The 15,871-nt window shown below is 40.5% G+C and overlaps 1 protein-coding gene across 6 annotated transcripts in view; it reads right to left on the reverse strand.

Moving 5' to 3' along the window:
* Positions 1-15,871, reverse strand: part of ASPH (aspartate beta-hydroxylase) — a 251,987-nt gene that overhangs the window by 65,279 nt on the left and 170,837 nt on the right. For all 6 annotated transcript variants that reach the window (XM_066266195.1, XM_066266193.1, XM_066266192.1 and 3 more), the window contains 2 exons: positions 8,424-8,510; positions 789-939 (listed from right to left, as the gene is read on the reverse strand). In XM_066266195.1, the coding sequence (XP_066122292.1) occupies positions 789-939; positions 8,424-8,510 (238 nt within the window). The remainder of the gene's footprint in view (positions 1-788; positions 940-8,423; positions 8,511-15,871) is intronic.

Genomic DNA, 15,871 nt, shown 5'->3' on the forward strand with positions numbered 1-15,871 from the left:
ATTTGGGTCACTTACCAAAGTGTCAGACTACCTTAATTCCATCTTTCAGAAAACTGATAAAGGGTGAGCTGGCCTTGAATATTACTTCTGGGAGCCTCTCCTAGTGACTTCGATGATTTCTTCGTGTAACTTGCCCAGCCAGCCTAGCACCCACCTAGCACTGGCTTAGAGTCTTCCCTCCCCGTTTACAGAAAACATATGAGGAGGAAGAGGGTTGCAGCCCGGTCCCTTGATGGTAAGTTATAGCCAGTCTCACTGCCTTGGTGCTGGAACCCAGGTCACTCAGAGGATATGCTTTATGCTGCTCTTTTCAAAGTACTTAGTGATTAAAAATTTTTTTTTATCATTTTCCTTGGTATGGAGTCAAACTTTACAAGTAAAATTTTAGAGTGTCTGAAACTCAATATTCCTCTATAAAAATTGTCCCACTGATCATTTGAACTTTCATGAATCAGGTTGCTCTAGTTAAGAGAGAAAAGAATTTTTGACATGTCAGGAAGAATTTTTGATTCTAGACCTATTAATTTATTAGCTATAACTCTTTTGGCAAATTACCCACCCTCTCAGCATGTATTTGCCTCAGTAGAAAGTAGGGGGGGGGGACGAGGAGGGCAGGGTGGTGGAAACACCATCCTCATCTTTGTCATTATCAAGGTTAGTATTTCTATTTCAGTCTAAGAAACAGTCAGGTAAATTACCTGAAATGAGCTATAGAACTCAGGTTCCAGGCTCTCCAAGGTAAAATCATGGCGTTTACCACTGGGTTAACTGTTCTTACTCCATCTCACCTAGAAACTGCTGTCTGTCTGACCGCCGCTTCAAACTCAGCTTCACCAGGTCCGCGGGGACGTCGGGCAGGCTGGCCACCTCCTGGTAGGTCTCAATGGCCCTGCGCAGTACCTCATTGCTCCTCCTCTTCTCGGCCAAGTCGTCTTCGCACTAGAGGGAGTCACACACCACATCAATGTCCCATGACAAGCTGTATTCACAAAAAGACAACTTTTATACATGCTTTAAAAATAATTCAAAACAGATTCAAGTTTCCTCTTTATCAAGAGATAAAAAATAAACCAAGGAAAGTACCACAACATGCTCTTTTAATAATATGGAGGAAGGTTAGCTACTAAGCTACAGACAAGAAAGAACATAATAAAAGCAAGACTAATGAATGCTAGGGTTGATGCCGACTTATTTCATGTTTTACATTAATGTTATATAGATAGGACTCCAGTCCACCATTGCTGTTCTCCCATCAGTTTATCCCTGTGTTCACTCTTTCATTCAACAACTATTTTCTGGGAGCCAGGCTCTGTTCCATGCACGTGGACAAAACAGACAAAGCCCTTTTCCCATGTCACTTCATTCTGAAAAGGACAGAAAGACAATATACAAATAAGAGTATGTGTGTCTTATGACCATAGTGCTGTGGATAAAAAGAAAGCAGGTTTAGCAATGCTGGGTGTGGGGTTGTAGAGATCTTAGTTCTAATCAGAATGACCAGGGAGGGCTTAAAAGTAAGGGTAAAAGAAAATTCCTGAGCAAGGGCCATGAAGCAGAAATGCAGAATAGAGGAAAGGCTGGTGGAGGAGGGGAGGCAGGAAGAGGATGGGGGGAGGGGTGTTAAGTAATGAAGACCTGCTGAGTTCTCTTACACTCACTCTACTGAGGTGTATGTCATGGGCTGTGCTGGCAATAGTATGGAGAACAGGTTGAGATGGTGGGGGAGAAGCGGAGAGCCCAGCCAGGATGCTCTAGCAGGATTCCAGACAAGGGGTAATGGCTTTGGCTTGGGTGGTAGTAATGGAGGTAGTAGGAAGTGGTTGGATTTTAAATGTATTTTGAAGGTCAGAGACAACAGATTTGTAGATGGTCTGAATGGAGGGTTTAAGAGGAAGGGAAAGAAGAGAGAAGTCAAGGATGAGTCAAGGTTTTGGGCTTAAGCAATTACCAGATAGCCTTGTCATTCCCCAACAATGGGAAGGTAAAGCCGAAGCAGGTTGACAGGCATACAGAACCAGGAATTCAGTCCTGGAGATGTTAAAATCCCAATGCTTGTCAGGTACCCAAGTGGAGATAATGAGTAGGAAGAAGTATACATGAGTCTGGGGTTCAGCAGGGAGGTCAGAATGAGAGACACTGGGGAATTGTCAAGATAGAGATAGTTTTTAAAACTAAGGAGCTAGAAGCAGTTCTGAGTGTAAACAGAGAAAAGAAGAGGTCTGAGACCAGAATTCTAAGAAGCTGCAATGTTTCAAAGTCACTAGAGGTCAGAAATACAGTGGAGGGCCAGCACAAAGGACAGAGGAGGAAGGAGGAAAAGAGAAAATAACAACAAAAAAGTAGTGTCCTGGTGGCCAAATGACAAAAGTATCAAGAGGGAGTGAGCAGTTGTATTAGAAGTGGCTATCAGGTTGGGCAAGGTTCTGAACTGGGTAGTGTGTAGCCTCTGTTGGTCCTGGCTAGAGCATCTCCATGAAACTACTTGGGACTCGTAATGGAATGCAGTAGATTCAAGAGAAAGCAGGAAAGAAGGTGTTGGAGACACCTTCAAGGAGTTCTGCTGTACAAGGAAGCCAGGAAATGGGGGAATGTGGAGACAAGGGAGAGTTCTTCTTCTTTCTAAACAATGGAACTATCTTAGCATGTTTCGAAGTTGATGCAGTAGAGAGAGAGAGACTCAGTAGAGAGAGAAAATTTGGTGATGCAAAGGGGGACACAAAAGTTAGAATGACATCCTTCAGCAGGAGAGAGGGGATGAGAAGGAGATCAAAAAAGTCTCCTTCATCAATGCTCACAGGATGGAAGGCAGAGCACAGGAGCACGTGTAGGTGGGCTGTTGGTACAGCCTGGAACCATGTGGAAGTTCTCTGTGAATACTTGTATTTTCTTAGTGAAATAGGCAAAATTCTTAATAGGAGATTCAGAATAGAGAGTGAAATATTAGAGATAGGAAGAGAAAAAGGCGTAACATGGCCATCAAAATCTCATCAGATTTAGCTGACTAAATTTAAAGATTACATTTAGTTAGATGCTAAAAGTAGCAGATATCAATTTTTTTCTCAGAATATTCTATTTAATATGTTTACCTTGTAAAGTGTGAGCTGTAGTTAATTTACAAGATGGAGCAATAGTAAAGTTACAGTTGTTTTGCATGGAAAATACAACAATTAATAAATAATAATACAAGAATATACTGTTTCTCATACAACTATAAACCTACTTTTGTCCCATCCTGGGTAGATGCCCACAAAATAAGGGAGATCTCCACAATCTGAGAAGGTGGTAAGAAATGATTCATCCCATCTTTCCCCCGTAAATAAAAATTGATAAGAACCAGCAAAAGTTTATAAAATATCAGTGGAAAGCTTTTCAGAAAATAGCATAAAAAAGAAAGTTATCTTTTGATCAGGTAAGTTTCCCAAAATGATCAGGCTAGAACTGAAGCAGTGGAGATAGAGAGAAGTAGACATATTCATAAGGAAGAAAAATTGATAGGACAGAAGTCTCAAGATTAGACAAGGGCAATTTCATTCTTGCTTGATAGAAGCTTCAGAGCACACAATTATCTGTTCAAACCTGTAAATGATCTCCTGAATAAACTTCTCTACCAGAGAAAGTCCATTGTCAATGACTCATACTGATCATCTTGATCATATGGCTTTCCATATAGTCATTCATATGCTGGCTTTTCTGTTTAGACATCAGTTTGTGGTAAGTTTTGCTCTGGCGAGTTAACTCCCCCAAAACACAATGCTTGCAGATGATTTCACAAATTGCCAACACTATCCTTTCAGGGATCATTTCTATAGTTTGTTACAAAATGCCAGAGCCTAGACCTGACAGAGACTTTTAGGACCAACTAGTCACAGTCTTGATTCGGTAGCCCCTTCAAGCTACCACACAGATCCTAAAACTGAAAGCTCTCTTCAAGGGGAAGGCAAGGACAAATGCCTATCAAGATAATTTTTCTTTACAGAGACAATAATAGCTAAACTCAATTTGAAAAGACAGAAAAATGATACACTTGTTTCCTCCCCCACCCAACCCAAGGTCCTTCATTTTAGCAACTATAAACATTTTACGACTGCCAGAATTGGGAAAATATCAGTATTCAAATGGCACCTAATTCTTTAAAATCTCCTGAATGAAAATAAAAATCATTGATTTGAAAATCAAAATTATACAGATTGATTTTTATAAGTTTAGCATCTGTATATTAAGTAATTTGAGCTGAAACTGAATATTGGTTCCAGGACATTAACACTGCAAAGCCTTTTGTTGACTCATCCATCCAGCGTTCCTAGGAGATGTGTCATTTTCTGCCTCAGAGGCTTTAATAGTTCAGGTAAGATAATGTGAATTGAGTTTCTAATTTAAGATTTTGCCTCTGATGAAAACTTGGTCAAAATTGATTTTGCAGTGATCCAAAAAATAAGACTGCTACTTTAAAAATAATTGATACAATAATTTCTCTTTAACTTAATGTTGCTGAATTTTAAAAATTTGTTGGAGTAGTCTACAGTAATTATTTAATCTGCTAACAAAAAATAAAAAGTCATCATTTATTCCTCCTATTAAATCTATCTTCTGTTGCATTTATTTTTAAAGCTTCTATGTATTTTCCTTTAAATTATTCTATTAAAATTTAATTTACTATGCCTAACTTTGACTTAATGACATAATAACATAAATCTCAGTAACACCTTGTAGCATAATAGTTTAAAAATAAAAAAATATTGCCTGAGGTCTAAATTTCAAACTCCTGCTGTTACACGTGGATATAAATATAGCAGTCACCATGTGCTAAAATTAGTGCATTTATTTGGAATTTGGTACCTAAAATTAATATCACATAAAAAAACAAATTCTAAAGCACAAAACGTTTCTGCCATAATTTAATTAACATTTACATCGATCATTATTCTCTCTAGTTAATATGCTTTCCTTCACCAAATGACTGTCAATACTAGTGACAAAGCACATCACTTATTTCAATAGGCATGATCTTTTGGAAATATATTTTCTCTGGCTTAATAGCATTACAATTTAGCGATTTTGCAGGATTACTGACCAAACTAATTTACAAAAATGAGGCCCTGGCTGGTTAGCTCAGTGGATAGAGTATCGTTGGTGGATAGAGCACTGAGGTCGTGGGTTATACCCCCAGTCAGGGCACATATGAGAAGCAATCAATAAGCACATGGCTAAATGGAACAATCAGGTGGAACAACAAGTTGATTAATTTCTTTTTCTTTCTCTCCTTTCCTCCCCTCTTCCACTCTATCTCTCAAAAAAATGGAAAAAAATTTTTAGGTATAAAAATGGTATAGTTGCTATCTGCTAAACCTGGTCTGCAACCATGGATAAGAGAAACTTAGTTGCATTAGTTTTTCACAACCTTAACTCATTAAAATAAAATTAATACATTTTTAAAAGGGAGGTGGGACCTTTGAGCATCTGGATCTTCAGTGGTCACCACATTTAGTTCCGAGTAAACCATACTTGTTTTGTCTGCTATTTATAAATATAGCAGTCACCATGTGCTAAAATTAGTGCATTTATTTGGATTTTGGTACCTAAAATTAATATCACATAAAAAAACAAATTCTAAAGCACAAAACGTTTCTGCCATAATTTAATTAACATTTACATCGATCATTATTCTCTCTAGTTAATATGCTTTCCTTCACCAAATGACTGTCAATACTAGTGACAAAGCACATCTCTTATTTCAATAGGCATGATCTTTTGGAAATATAAATGTGTTAGTTTCCTGTGAGTGTCAAATGTGAGTTATTGTACTGACTCCCTCTGAGGGGTGCTGTTTGCTTCTCCATGGTCTGGAATATTTCTGTAGCTCTGCATCTATTGTTCCCCAGCAGGGCTGAGAATCAGTCTCCAGCTACCAGGCTGGCACTGTACTACCTGACACATTCGTGCATCAGCCCTGGATTTTACCCCGGGTTCCAGACTCCGTAAGTCCCATGTTCTACTTGACGTTGTCCACTTGAATGTCTAATAGGCATAACAAACTTAACAGGACCAAAATCAAACTTTTGACTTTTGAACCTTTCCAAGCCTGTCCATCTACTAGTTTTCTGGTCAGGAACTGTCACTATCCTCTCCTTAGCTGGACAAACCAGAAACCCAGGAGTCTCCCTGGACTCTGACGTTCCAGCTAATCCAGTGATTGGCAAACTGCGGCTCGCGAGCCACATGCGACTCTCTGGCTAGTTTAGGAGTACCCTAATTAAGTTAATAACAATGTACCTACCTACAGCGTGTCCGTAAAGTCATGGTGCACTTTTGACCGGTCACAGGAAAGCAACAAAAGATGATAGAAATGTGAAATCTGCACCAAATAAAAGGAAAACTCTCTCAGTTTCTGTAGGATGATATGGCAGCATGTGCACATGCACAGATGATGACGTAACACTGCATATACAGCGGAGCAGCCACGGGCATGCCAGTCGAGATGTGGATGGTACAGAGGAAAGTTCAGTGTGTTCTGTGGATCACTAAATTCTAATCTGTGACCAAAGTGCAGTGTGAATATCAGCATGTTTTTAACGAAGCGCCACAACATTAATCACTTAAAACAGAGAATCACAGATGTTATTCACTCTGTTACACCAGACGTGCTTACCTGTGTGTGGCAAGAACTTCACTATCGTTCGGATGTGTGTAGGGCAACATATGGAGCCCGCATCGAAGTGCACTGAATAGGTATGAAACTGGGAGAGTTTTCCTTTTATTTGGTGCAGATTTCACATTTCTATCATCTTTTGCTGCTTTCCTGTGACCGGTCAAAAATGCACCATGACTTTACAGACACACTGTATATAGTTTAAGTTTAAAAAATTTGGCTCTCAAAAGAAATTTCAATCGTTGTACTGTTGATATTTGGCTCTGTCGACCAATAAGTTTGCCGACCACTGAGTCTATTCCATCACCAAGTCTTTGTGGTTCTGCCCTGTGCCTCGTTCCCATCTCCACGACCATGACCACAGTCTGAGCCATGGAATTTAAGTGCACTTGCCAACAGTCTCCTATTTATGCTTCTACTTTTGACCCCATAAGCCATTCTCCACCCAGCAACCAAACTTTATAAAAAAAAGTTAGACAGTCACACCCATGCATAAGCCCTTCAGTGGCTTCCCAGTGCATAGAGCAAGGCAGTCCGTGAGGCCCTGGCCTCACTTGTCCCACTGCATTGTCCCTCAGCAGTCCTCCTCTCTGTCCTGGAGCTTAGGATGCCAAGATGGTTTCCTACATCACCATCTTTGCCCCTGCAGTCCTGCCCTGTCAGCTCCCTCCAAACAACCCTGTCACATCTTCGCCACTTGTCATCTCCCAAGAGAGGCCTTTTCTGATCACCTTATGTAAAGTGCTGTCTGCCCTGTCGCATTACCTGTAGCCCCAAATCTTAATAGGTATGCTCTTTATTTCATCACCTTCTTTTCTTTATGGTGTGGATTATTATGGCATAAGATTTAATATTTATTTTTAATACTTTGCAATATTCTTTGAATATATATTTGTTTAAAAAGACTTGCAAAGCTTTGCTCAAATGTCATCTCTTCAGGAGAGCTTTCTCTGCCACTCTGTCCTGTGCTTCCCTCCCTCCCAGCTCCTGTGCTGTCCTCTGTGTTACATTGGTCTTTGCCATTACAATGAAAACTCCATGTTTTGTTGATGGCTCCCTGTTGATGATGTCTAAACAGGGCCTGGCATATCGTGGGTTTTCACAAAATAGTTTTTGAGTAAATAACTCCAGTCTTCCACTGGAATACAAAATCCACCAGGACAGAGACCTCTGGAGTATTCATGACAATCCCAGGGCCTGACATGCCCGCGTGGGTTTATGCAACTGCAGATGAATGTGGAAAAGCTTCCTGAAATGAGGAGCTGGGAGATGGAGAAAGTCAGATAAAAATGGGGGTGGCAGGAGCCCTTGCGGCTGAAAGGGACTGCAGAGAGCACAAGTACATTCCTCTTGCTACTTTCAAAGTCTTTCCTAAGCATTCTGGCAACCTCTTGTTATAAAACTGAGGTTCTTAAAGCCTTCTGAAGCCAAATGTAAAAATTATATGGTGGGTCTAAATGGAATGGGACGGGGCGATGATGGGAAATCAATGCCCAAAGTGTTTTTATTTTGTTTTCCAAACCAGAAAGATGCCATATTGGGGAGTGGGGCAGAAAAAAATGTTTCTAAATTCAGCTTTACACAATAGCAATAATTAATTGTCTTATTTTAAATAGTATTCCTTGCTTGAGTTTGTGCCTATGCATGCGAAACTGACTCTGTATAAAAGTCAAAAGGGAAAAGGAAAATGCAAATAAATAGTGGGCGATGAGAAATACAACTACACAGAACACAAGTACATCAAAAGCAGTTATCTAAGTAGAAGGTTCTAGAATACCTGTGCCTTCCCATATCTTGCTCGTGGACTCTGAGGGTATTTACGAATTAATTCTTCAAATGCAGTCACTGCTTCCTCAATTTTTCCCTGTCAGGAAGAGGTAATTTAAAAAATAAATTCAAATGCATAATACTATTCAATATAGTTATTAAATATTCACCAAGTAATTCTGTCAAAATTTCTTGGACTCCATTTTGAGTTTAAAGACAGTTTTATCTAAGATTTAAAAAAATTAACTGTATTATGAAAATGTAAAAACCAGACAGAAGTAAACATAAATATATTTTATCTTTTAAAAGACAGAAACCTGACAAATGATGTAATTGGAGTCTTTGTTTAAGAAAACGCATTTTCCCTCCATATGGATAAATTCTACCTGCATTCTTAAGAAAATATTTAGGTTCTAAGTTGGGGGAAAATACTGCCAGTAGCTAGGCAGGTGTCCCCAAACTACGGCCCGCAGGCTGCATGTGGCCCCCTGAGGTCATTTATCCGGCCTCCCCGCTGCACTTCCGCAAGGGGCACCTCTTTCATTGGTGGTCAGTGAGAGGAGCACTGTATGTGGCAGCTCTCCAGTGGTCTGAGGGACAGTAAACTGGCCCTCTGTGTAAGAAATTTGGGGACCCCTGAATGTCTTGTGGTCTGCAATGAGAGTCTGAAGCACCTGTAGAAATGGCAGGGATTAAGCACGCAGGACGTGAGGGGCGCCTGGCCACGGCTCCCATGACCCACTGGACATCACAGTTGATTTGGCTCATCTAGCTGCCTGGAGTGCCTGTGGCCTCAGTGCCATGGGACCCTTCCCAGAGCTCACCTGTACCCTTACGTAGATGAGCCGAGCACCTCTGATGGGGCTCTGACCACCACCGCACAGAAAGGAACGGAGGACGCGCTGCCCGTACACTGGGTGAGGATCTCAGCCCGGGGCTGAGGAGCCCTCTCCCACCTCATTCCATCCGCACCATTTCACAGGGTCAGACACATGTGTCCTGGCTTCTAATAGATATTTGGAACCATGGGCCAGAGCCAGGTTTTCTGAGTTGAACTTTCCCAGACCCTCAGCTCCCTACACACTGGTGAGTCCATTCAGCCCACCTGTAAATGCAAGCTCCCTGTAGTCTGCGCTCTGCCCCTCACTGAGGGAGTTTTTACAGAGCAAGGTTTCCCTCAGAGTGCAGCTGTGCAAAGCAAACTCTGCAACCTACCAACTGTTACATCTACTTCCAAAGGACTTGACTAGACAGAGAGGAGTGAGGCAACCTCCACGTTCAAGTTCCTTCAACTCACTCCTTTACCGAGGTACCACGGAAGAGGGTGCTTCTTTACCCTCACAGGACCATCAGTGCCACTGAGGGACTGGTGAAAAGTATATGCAGGGTCGTGGTTCCGGGTGCAGGCTCTGGGCCGGGCTGACTGGTGAGTCTGGGCTCCACCACTTAGAAGGTGTGTGACCTATGGCAAGTTACTGATGACTTTGCCTTAGATACCTCATCTGTAAGATGGAGATAATGAGGACCCTTGACTACCCTGTGGGGCTACTGTAAAGGTCAAATCCAAAAACATACATGAAGTACTTGTAGACACTACAGAAAGCATAGAAAGCACTGGACAATGTTACCTATTATTGTTGCTATTATTATTATTATTATTATTACTGTGGTGGGTGGAGAGCCTATCTAGGATCAGCCTCTTATCTGATAGGCACGTAAATGCAAAGTAAAGGAGGACTTGGACATAGAGAAAAATCAAGCTAGGAACATATTCTCTAAGTTATATTTATTTTCAGAAATAATTCTATCACTATTTAAAATATGCTGTCCCTTTTACAATATTAATTTTTTATAAATGATTTTTATTTTATTTTATTTTAGAGAGAGGCAGGAAGAGAGAGACAGAGAGACAGGAACATCGAACTGTTCCTGTATATGCCCTGACCAGAGATTAAATATTAATTTTTTAGAACAATATTAGGTTCCCAGCAAAATTGAGAGGAAAGTATAGAGATTTCAATATACCCCCAGCCCCACACAAGCACAGGCATCTTGATAATCAACATCTTGCACCAGAGAGGTACATTTGTTACAATCAATGAACCCCACTGATATGTCATAATCACTCAAAGCCCATGATTTACCTTAGAGTTCACTATTGGTGTTGAACATTTTATGGGTTTAGATAAGAAGATAAATGCATGCTGTCCATATCTACCACTATAGTATCACAGAGTAGTTTCACTGCCCTAAAATTGTTCTATGATTTTCCTATTCACCCCTATTCCCCATTCTCTGCCCTGCCACTCACCCCTGGAAACCAATGCTCTTTCTACTGTCACCATAGTTTTGCCCTTTCCAGAATGTCACACAATTGGAATCATATAGTAGACAGTCTTTTCAAATTCACTTTCTTTACATAATAATATGCATTATTATTATATGTTATATATTATATATATTATATATTATATATCAGATATATATTATTATATATTATTATTATATTATCAAACCATGTCTTTTCATGGCTTGATATCATATTTTTTTATTGCTGAGTAATATTTCATTATTTCAATGTAACCCACTTAATTCATCCAGTCGCTCACTAAAGAACATTTTGGTTGCATCCAAGTTTTGGCAGTTATGAATTTAACTGCTATAAACACTCATGTGCAGATTTTTTTGTGTGACCATATGTTTAAATTCCTTTGGGTAAATATCAAAGAGCAGGGTTTCTGGATTGTATGATAACAGGATGTTTAGTTTTGTCAGAAACCACAAAATGTCTTCCATGGTGGCTGCACTCTTCTGCATTTCTATCAGCTGTAAATGACAGTTCCTGTTGTTCCACATCCTTGTCAACATTTGGTGTTGTGGGTGATCAGGTAGGTGTGTAGTGGTATCTCATGGTTGTTTTAATTTGCATTTCCCTGATAACATACTATGTGGAGCATCTTATCTGGATAATGTCTTTGGTAAGCTGTCTGTTAAGGTCTTTGGATCATTTTTAAAATCAAGTTATTTGTTTCCTTATTAAATTTTAAGAGTTTTTCAAAACAATTTGTAATACCACTACTTTATTTTTTCTGTGAATGATTTTAAGGAATGAAGAATTCAGGTTAAGGAAGGCATTGGCCGGTTAGCTCAGTGGTAGAGTGTTGGCCCAGCGTGTGGATGTCCTAGGTTTGATTCCCGTTCAGGGAACACAGGAGAGGCAGCCATCTTCTTCTCCACACCCCCCTCTCACTTTTCTTTCTCTCTCCTCCCCCTGCAGAAACCTCAATTGGAGCGAGTTGGCCCCAGATGCTGAGGATGGCACCATGGTCTCTACCTCAGGTGCTATAAAGAGCTCAATTGCTGAGCAATGAAGCAATGCCCTAGATGGGCAGAGCATTGCCCCCTAGTGGGTTTGCTGGGTGGATCCAGGTTGGGACACATGCGGAAGTCTGTCTCTGCTTCCCCTCCTCTCACTGAATAAAAAAACAAAAACAAAAAGAATAATCCAGGTTAAATATCTTTTCTATGTGACTTTCTTCTAACTACCTGCATTAGTTTCCTGTGGCTGTTATAACTAATTACCACAAACTTGGTGGTCTACAGCAACAGTAATTAATTCTGTAGAACAGAAGTACTCATCAGTTTGCTGGGATGCAGTCAAGGTTTCAGCTGCATTTCCTCTGAAGGCTTTAGGGGAGAATTTGTTGCTTGCCTCTTCCAGCTTCTGAAGACTGTTGTCATTCCTTGGCTTGTGGCCAATGCATTCTAATCTCTGCCTCTGTTTTCACACCACTTTCTCCCCTGTGTATGTTTCTTCTCTTCTGTATTTATCAAATCTCCATCTGCCTCTTTCCTAAAAGGACAAATTTGCAGCCTATAATGATTAATTTTTTTGTGTCAAAGTTGACTGGGCTAAGGGACACCCAGACAGCTGCTAACCCACTATTTCTAGGTGTGTCTGTGAGGATGACTCAAGAAGAGAATAGCATTTGAATCAGTAGACAAAATAAAGAAGACCATTCTCATCACTGGAGTAGGCATCATCCACTCGGGAGAGGTCCTGACTAGAACAAAGAGGCAGAGAAAAGGAGAATTTGCTCTCATTGCTTGAGTTCAGACATCCATTTTTTCCCTTCCTCAGACATAGGCACTCCTGGTTCTCAGATTTCTGGACTCACACTGAAACCTATGCCACTGATGCTCCGATTCTCAGGTCTTCAAACTCAAACTGAATTACACTACTGGCTTTCCTGGTTCTCTAGTTTGCAGATGGCAGGCCTCTTGCCTCCATAACCATATAAACCCAGTTCATATTATATATATATTTCCTATTGGTTGTGTTTCTCTGAAGAATCTTGACTATGGCATGGCCTACCAGGATAATCCAGGAAAACAGCACCTTCTTAAGACCCTTAACTTAATTACATGCAAAAGCCCTCTTCCTAAGTAAGTTAACATTTACAAGTAGAGGGATCAAAACATGATTATCTTTGGGGGAAGCCATTTTTCTGCCTACCAGAGTCTGGCCTCCAACAACTCACATCTGTCTCACATGCAAAATATATTTACCAACACCTGTATTCTCCAAAGTCTCCAATACCATATTATCAACCCAGATTTGAAATCACATTAGCTCTAAAGTCTTGAATGTCATCATCTAATTCATCTACAGCAGGAACGGGTATGACTCTGGTTATAACCCCCCTTAGGGAAAAATTCTTTTCTATCTGTGGACCTGTGAAACTAGCAAACAAGTTATCTGCTTCTAAAAAGCAATGGTGAAATAAGTATAGGATAATATTTATAGGTATTTATACTCTAACATGGAGAAAATACAAGGAAGAAAGGTATCACTGATGACAAGCCACTTCAAAGTGCAGCAAGGCTAATTCCACTAGGTTTCAAGATCTGTGGCTTGAGGTTCTGCTCTCCGGGTCCTCTGCTCCAGCTTCCTTGTCTCCAGCCTCCAGGTCCTAGGATCTATGTATTGAGTCCATTTCCATTCTACTGAAAAGGCAGTATGGGTTTGCAGTTGATTAGTTTCATTAGCTTGTATCCTGCCTATAGAATTTTGGGAGGCTGACCACTTTCTTTCAGCTTGTCCTGTCTCTTTCAGGCCAAGGTGGTAGTGCTTCTGCTGATATAATATTCTCAAAACCTTTATGGGTCTCCTGTATATGTCACAGGAACTCATACCATCCAAGAGCCACAGATCCTCCCTGGATAATCTCATCTCTGTTCTTGGCTTCCGCTGAGATGGTTGTGTGGATCCAAATATTACACACCTAATTTCTTCAGGAAAAGATTGCCCAGCTCCATTCCTGACCTTCCCTCCAAAGAATGCTTTTCTAATGGTGCATTTCCTAATTTTATCATCTTCAGAAATCTGGATAGACTGAGAAATTCCCAATCATGTTCTGTTTTTTATTATCTTGATTATCTCTTCCTGTTCATATATATTTTACACTAAGCAGCAAAAAGAAACCAGGCAACACCTTCAGCAAACTGCTTGAAAATCTCCCCAGTTAAACTTTCAAGTTCATTGCTTACAAGTTTTGCTTCCAAAGAACTGTAAGATATAATTTAGTTAAGTTTTCTGCCAGCATTTCCTTTCCTCCAGTTTTCAGTAATGTGTACCTCATTGTCTTCTGGGCCATTATCAAAATGCCTTAATGTCTGCATCTCTGGGAACATTTTGTTTGTAACGATAGGTATTCTCTATGAGAACAGAAGCTTTCTCTACTGTGCCTCTCACTTCCTCTGAGCCCCACCAGAGCAGCTTTACCATGTGTTTCTCCACCAACACTGTACTTCCTGTAATCCTTGCTGTGGTTATTATGCACCTCAGACCTCTCCCAGCCGCTGCTCCTGACCCAATTCCAAAGCCGCTTGCACATTTCCAAGTTGTTGCTATAGAAGCACCCCATTGCCCAGTATGGTTTCCCATGGCTGCTGTAACAAATATCACTAACTCAGTGGCTTCAAACAACAGGAGGCTATTCCCTCTCAGTCCTGGGAACAGAAGCCCACAGCAGTTTCACTGGGCTGAAATCTGAAATCAGGATGTGACAGAACCATGCTTCCTCCGGGGCTCCAGAGAAGGTTCTGCCCCTCGCTCCTGACAGCACTTCTTGACTTGAGGAGGCATCACCCCAATCTCCATTTCTGTCTTCCTATTGCCTTTTCCTCTGTGTGTGCCTCCTTCTATTTTGCGTGTATCGACTTTCCCTCTGCCTTTTTCTCCAAGTATAGTAACACTATAGGTTCCTTTCTCCAAATACAGTAACATTTACAAGTTCCTTACATAGGAGCCGGATAACTTTTGGGGGATCGTTTTCAGCTTTACGCAACTTAAGTTGTAAATGTTGAGGCGGTATTTGTGAAATGTATGCTAATTGTACCATTATCAAATCTAAATATAGGAATAGCAATATTCATAACCAATTTGCTAGTAGTACTTTGTTTCAGCTTGACATTTTCTTAGCTAGCCATCAAGGTTATAAAAATAATAAAACATTCTGGCTCTGTCTTAGACATCCTTTGGATCCCCCAAAGATAGGGGCTGTGTGGCCTTTTAAGAAGGTACTATGTGGCAAAGTAAATGTGTTTGCTCTTAGTCTGAAAAACTTTTCCTTCCTCAGGTTCCTACTAGAGAATATAGCTCCCAATGCTATTGTGCAATTCTTACTAAAATAATTCAACAGCAAGATACAATGTTTGTAAAAATTGTCTGAAAATCATCTGTTCTTCAATGTAGTTTATATTCTATCTTAAGACCAAGATAACTAATCGGAAAGTCACATACTTGAGACCCATTGTTTTGGCATGAGGCCATTGGCATGAGGACTTTAAGACATACGACTGCAGACGTGCTATAGAATCTGTGGGTGTGACATCAGGGAAGAGGCTGTGCAGGCTGTCCTTTATGAAGATCTCCAGCAGGGTGTTCTCTCTGGACGTGGTGCAGAACAGCTATTCTGATGAACATGACTCATCTTATACTGTAACGCTGCTCCCCTTGTTCTGCCTGCAGTTATTTTATTTCTGGCACTGTTTACCGCTGTGGTGTGAGCTTTCTTGCTTTCTTATACTGACCTTACTCTGGCTTCAAGTTTTCTGTCTCTCTCCTTCTTTTCACTTATAATCCAATAATAATAATAAAAAGAAGAAGAAGAAGAAGAAGAAGAAGAAGAAGAAGAAGAAGAAGAAGAAGAAGAAAGAGGAGAAGAAGAAGAAGAAGAAGAAGGAAGAGGAGGAGGAGGAGGAGGAGGAGGAGGGGGAGGAGGAGGGGGAGGAGGAGGAGGAGGAGGAGGAGAAGAAGAAGAAGAAGAAGAAGAAGAAGAAGAGGAGATGATTCCAACAAAGAAACAAATATTTCAGTACATAATTTCAATTTTTTTTCTGGGGGTCAAAAGGAGTTTTAAACAATAAGTATAATTTTTTTAAAAAACAGACTAT

This window comes from Saccopteryx bilineata, chromosome 3 (genome assembly GCF_036850765.1).
Source record: "Saccopteryx bilineata isolate mSacBil1 chromosome 3, mSacBil1_pri_phased_curated, whole genome shotgun sequence".
Lineage (NCBI taxonomy): Eukaryota > Metazoa > Chordata > Mammalia > Chiroptera > Emballonuridae > Saccopteryx > Saccopteryx bilineata.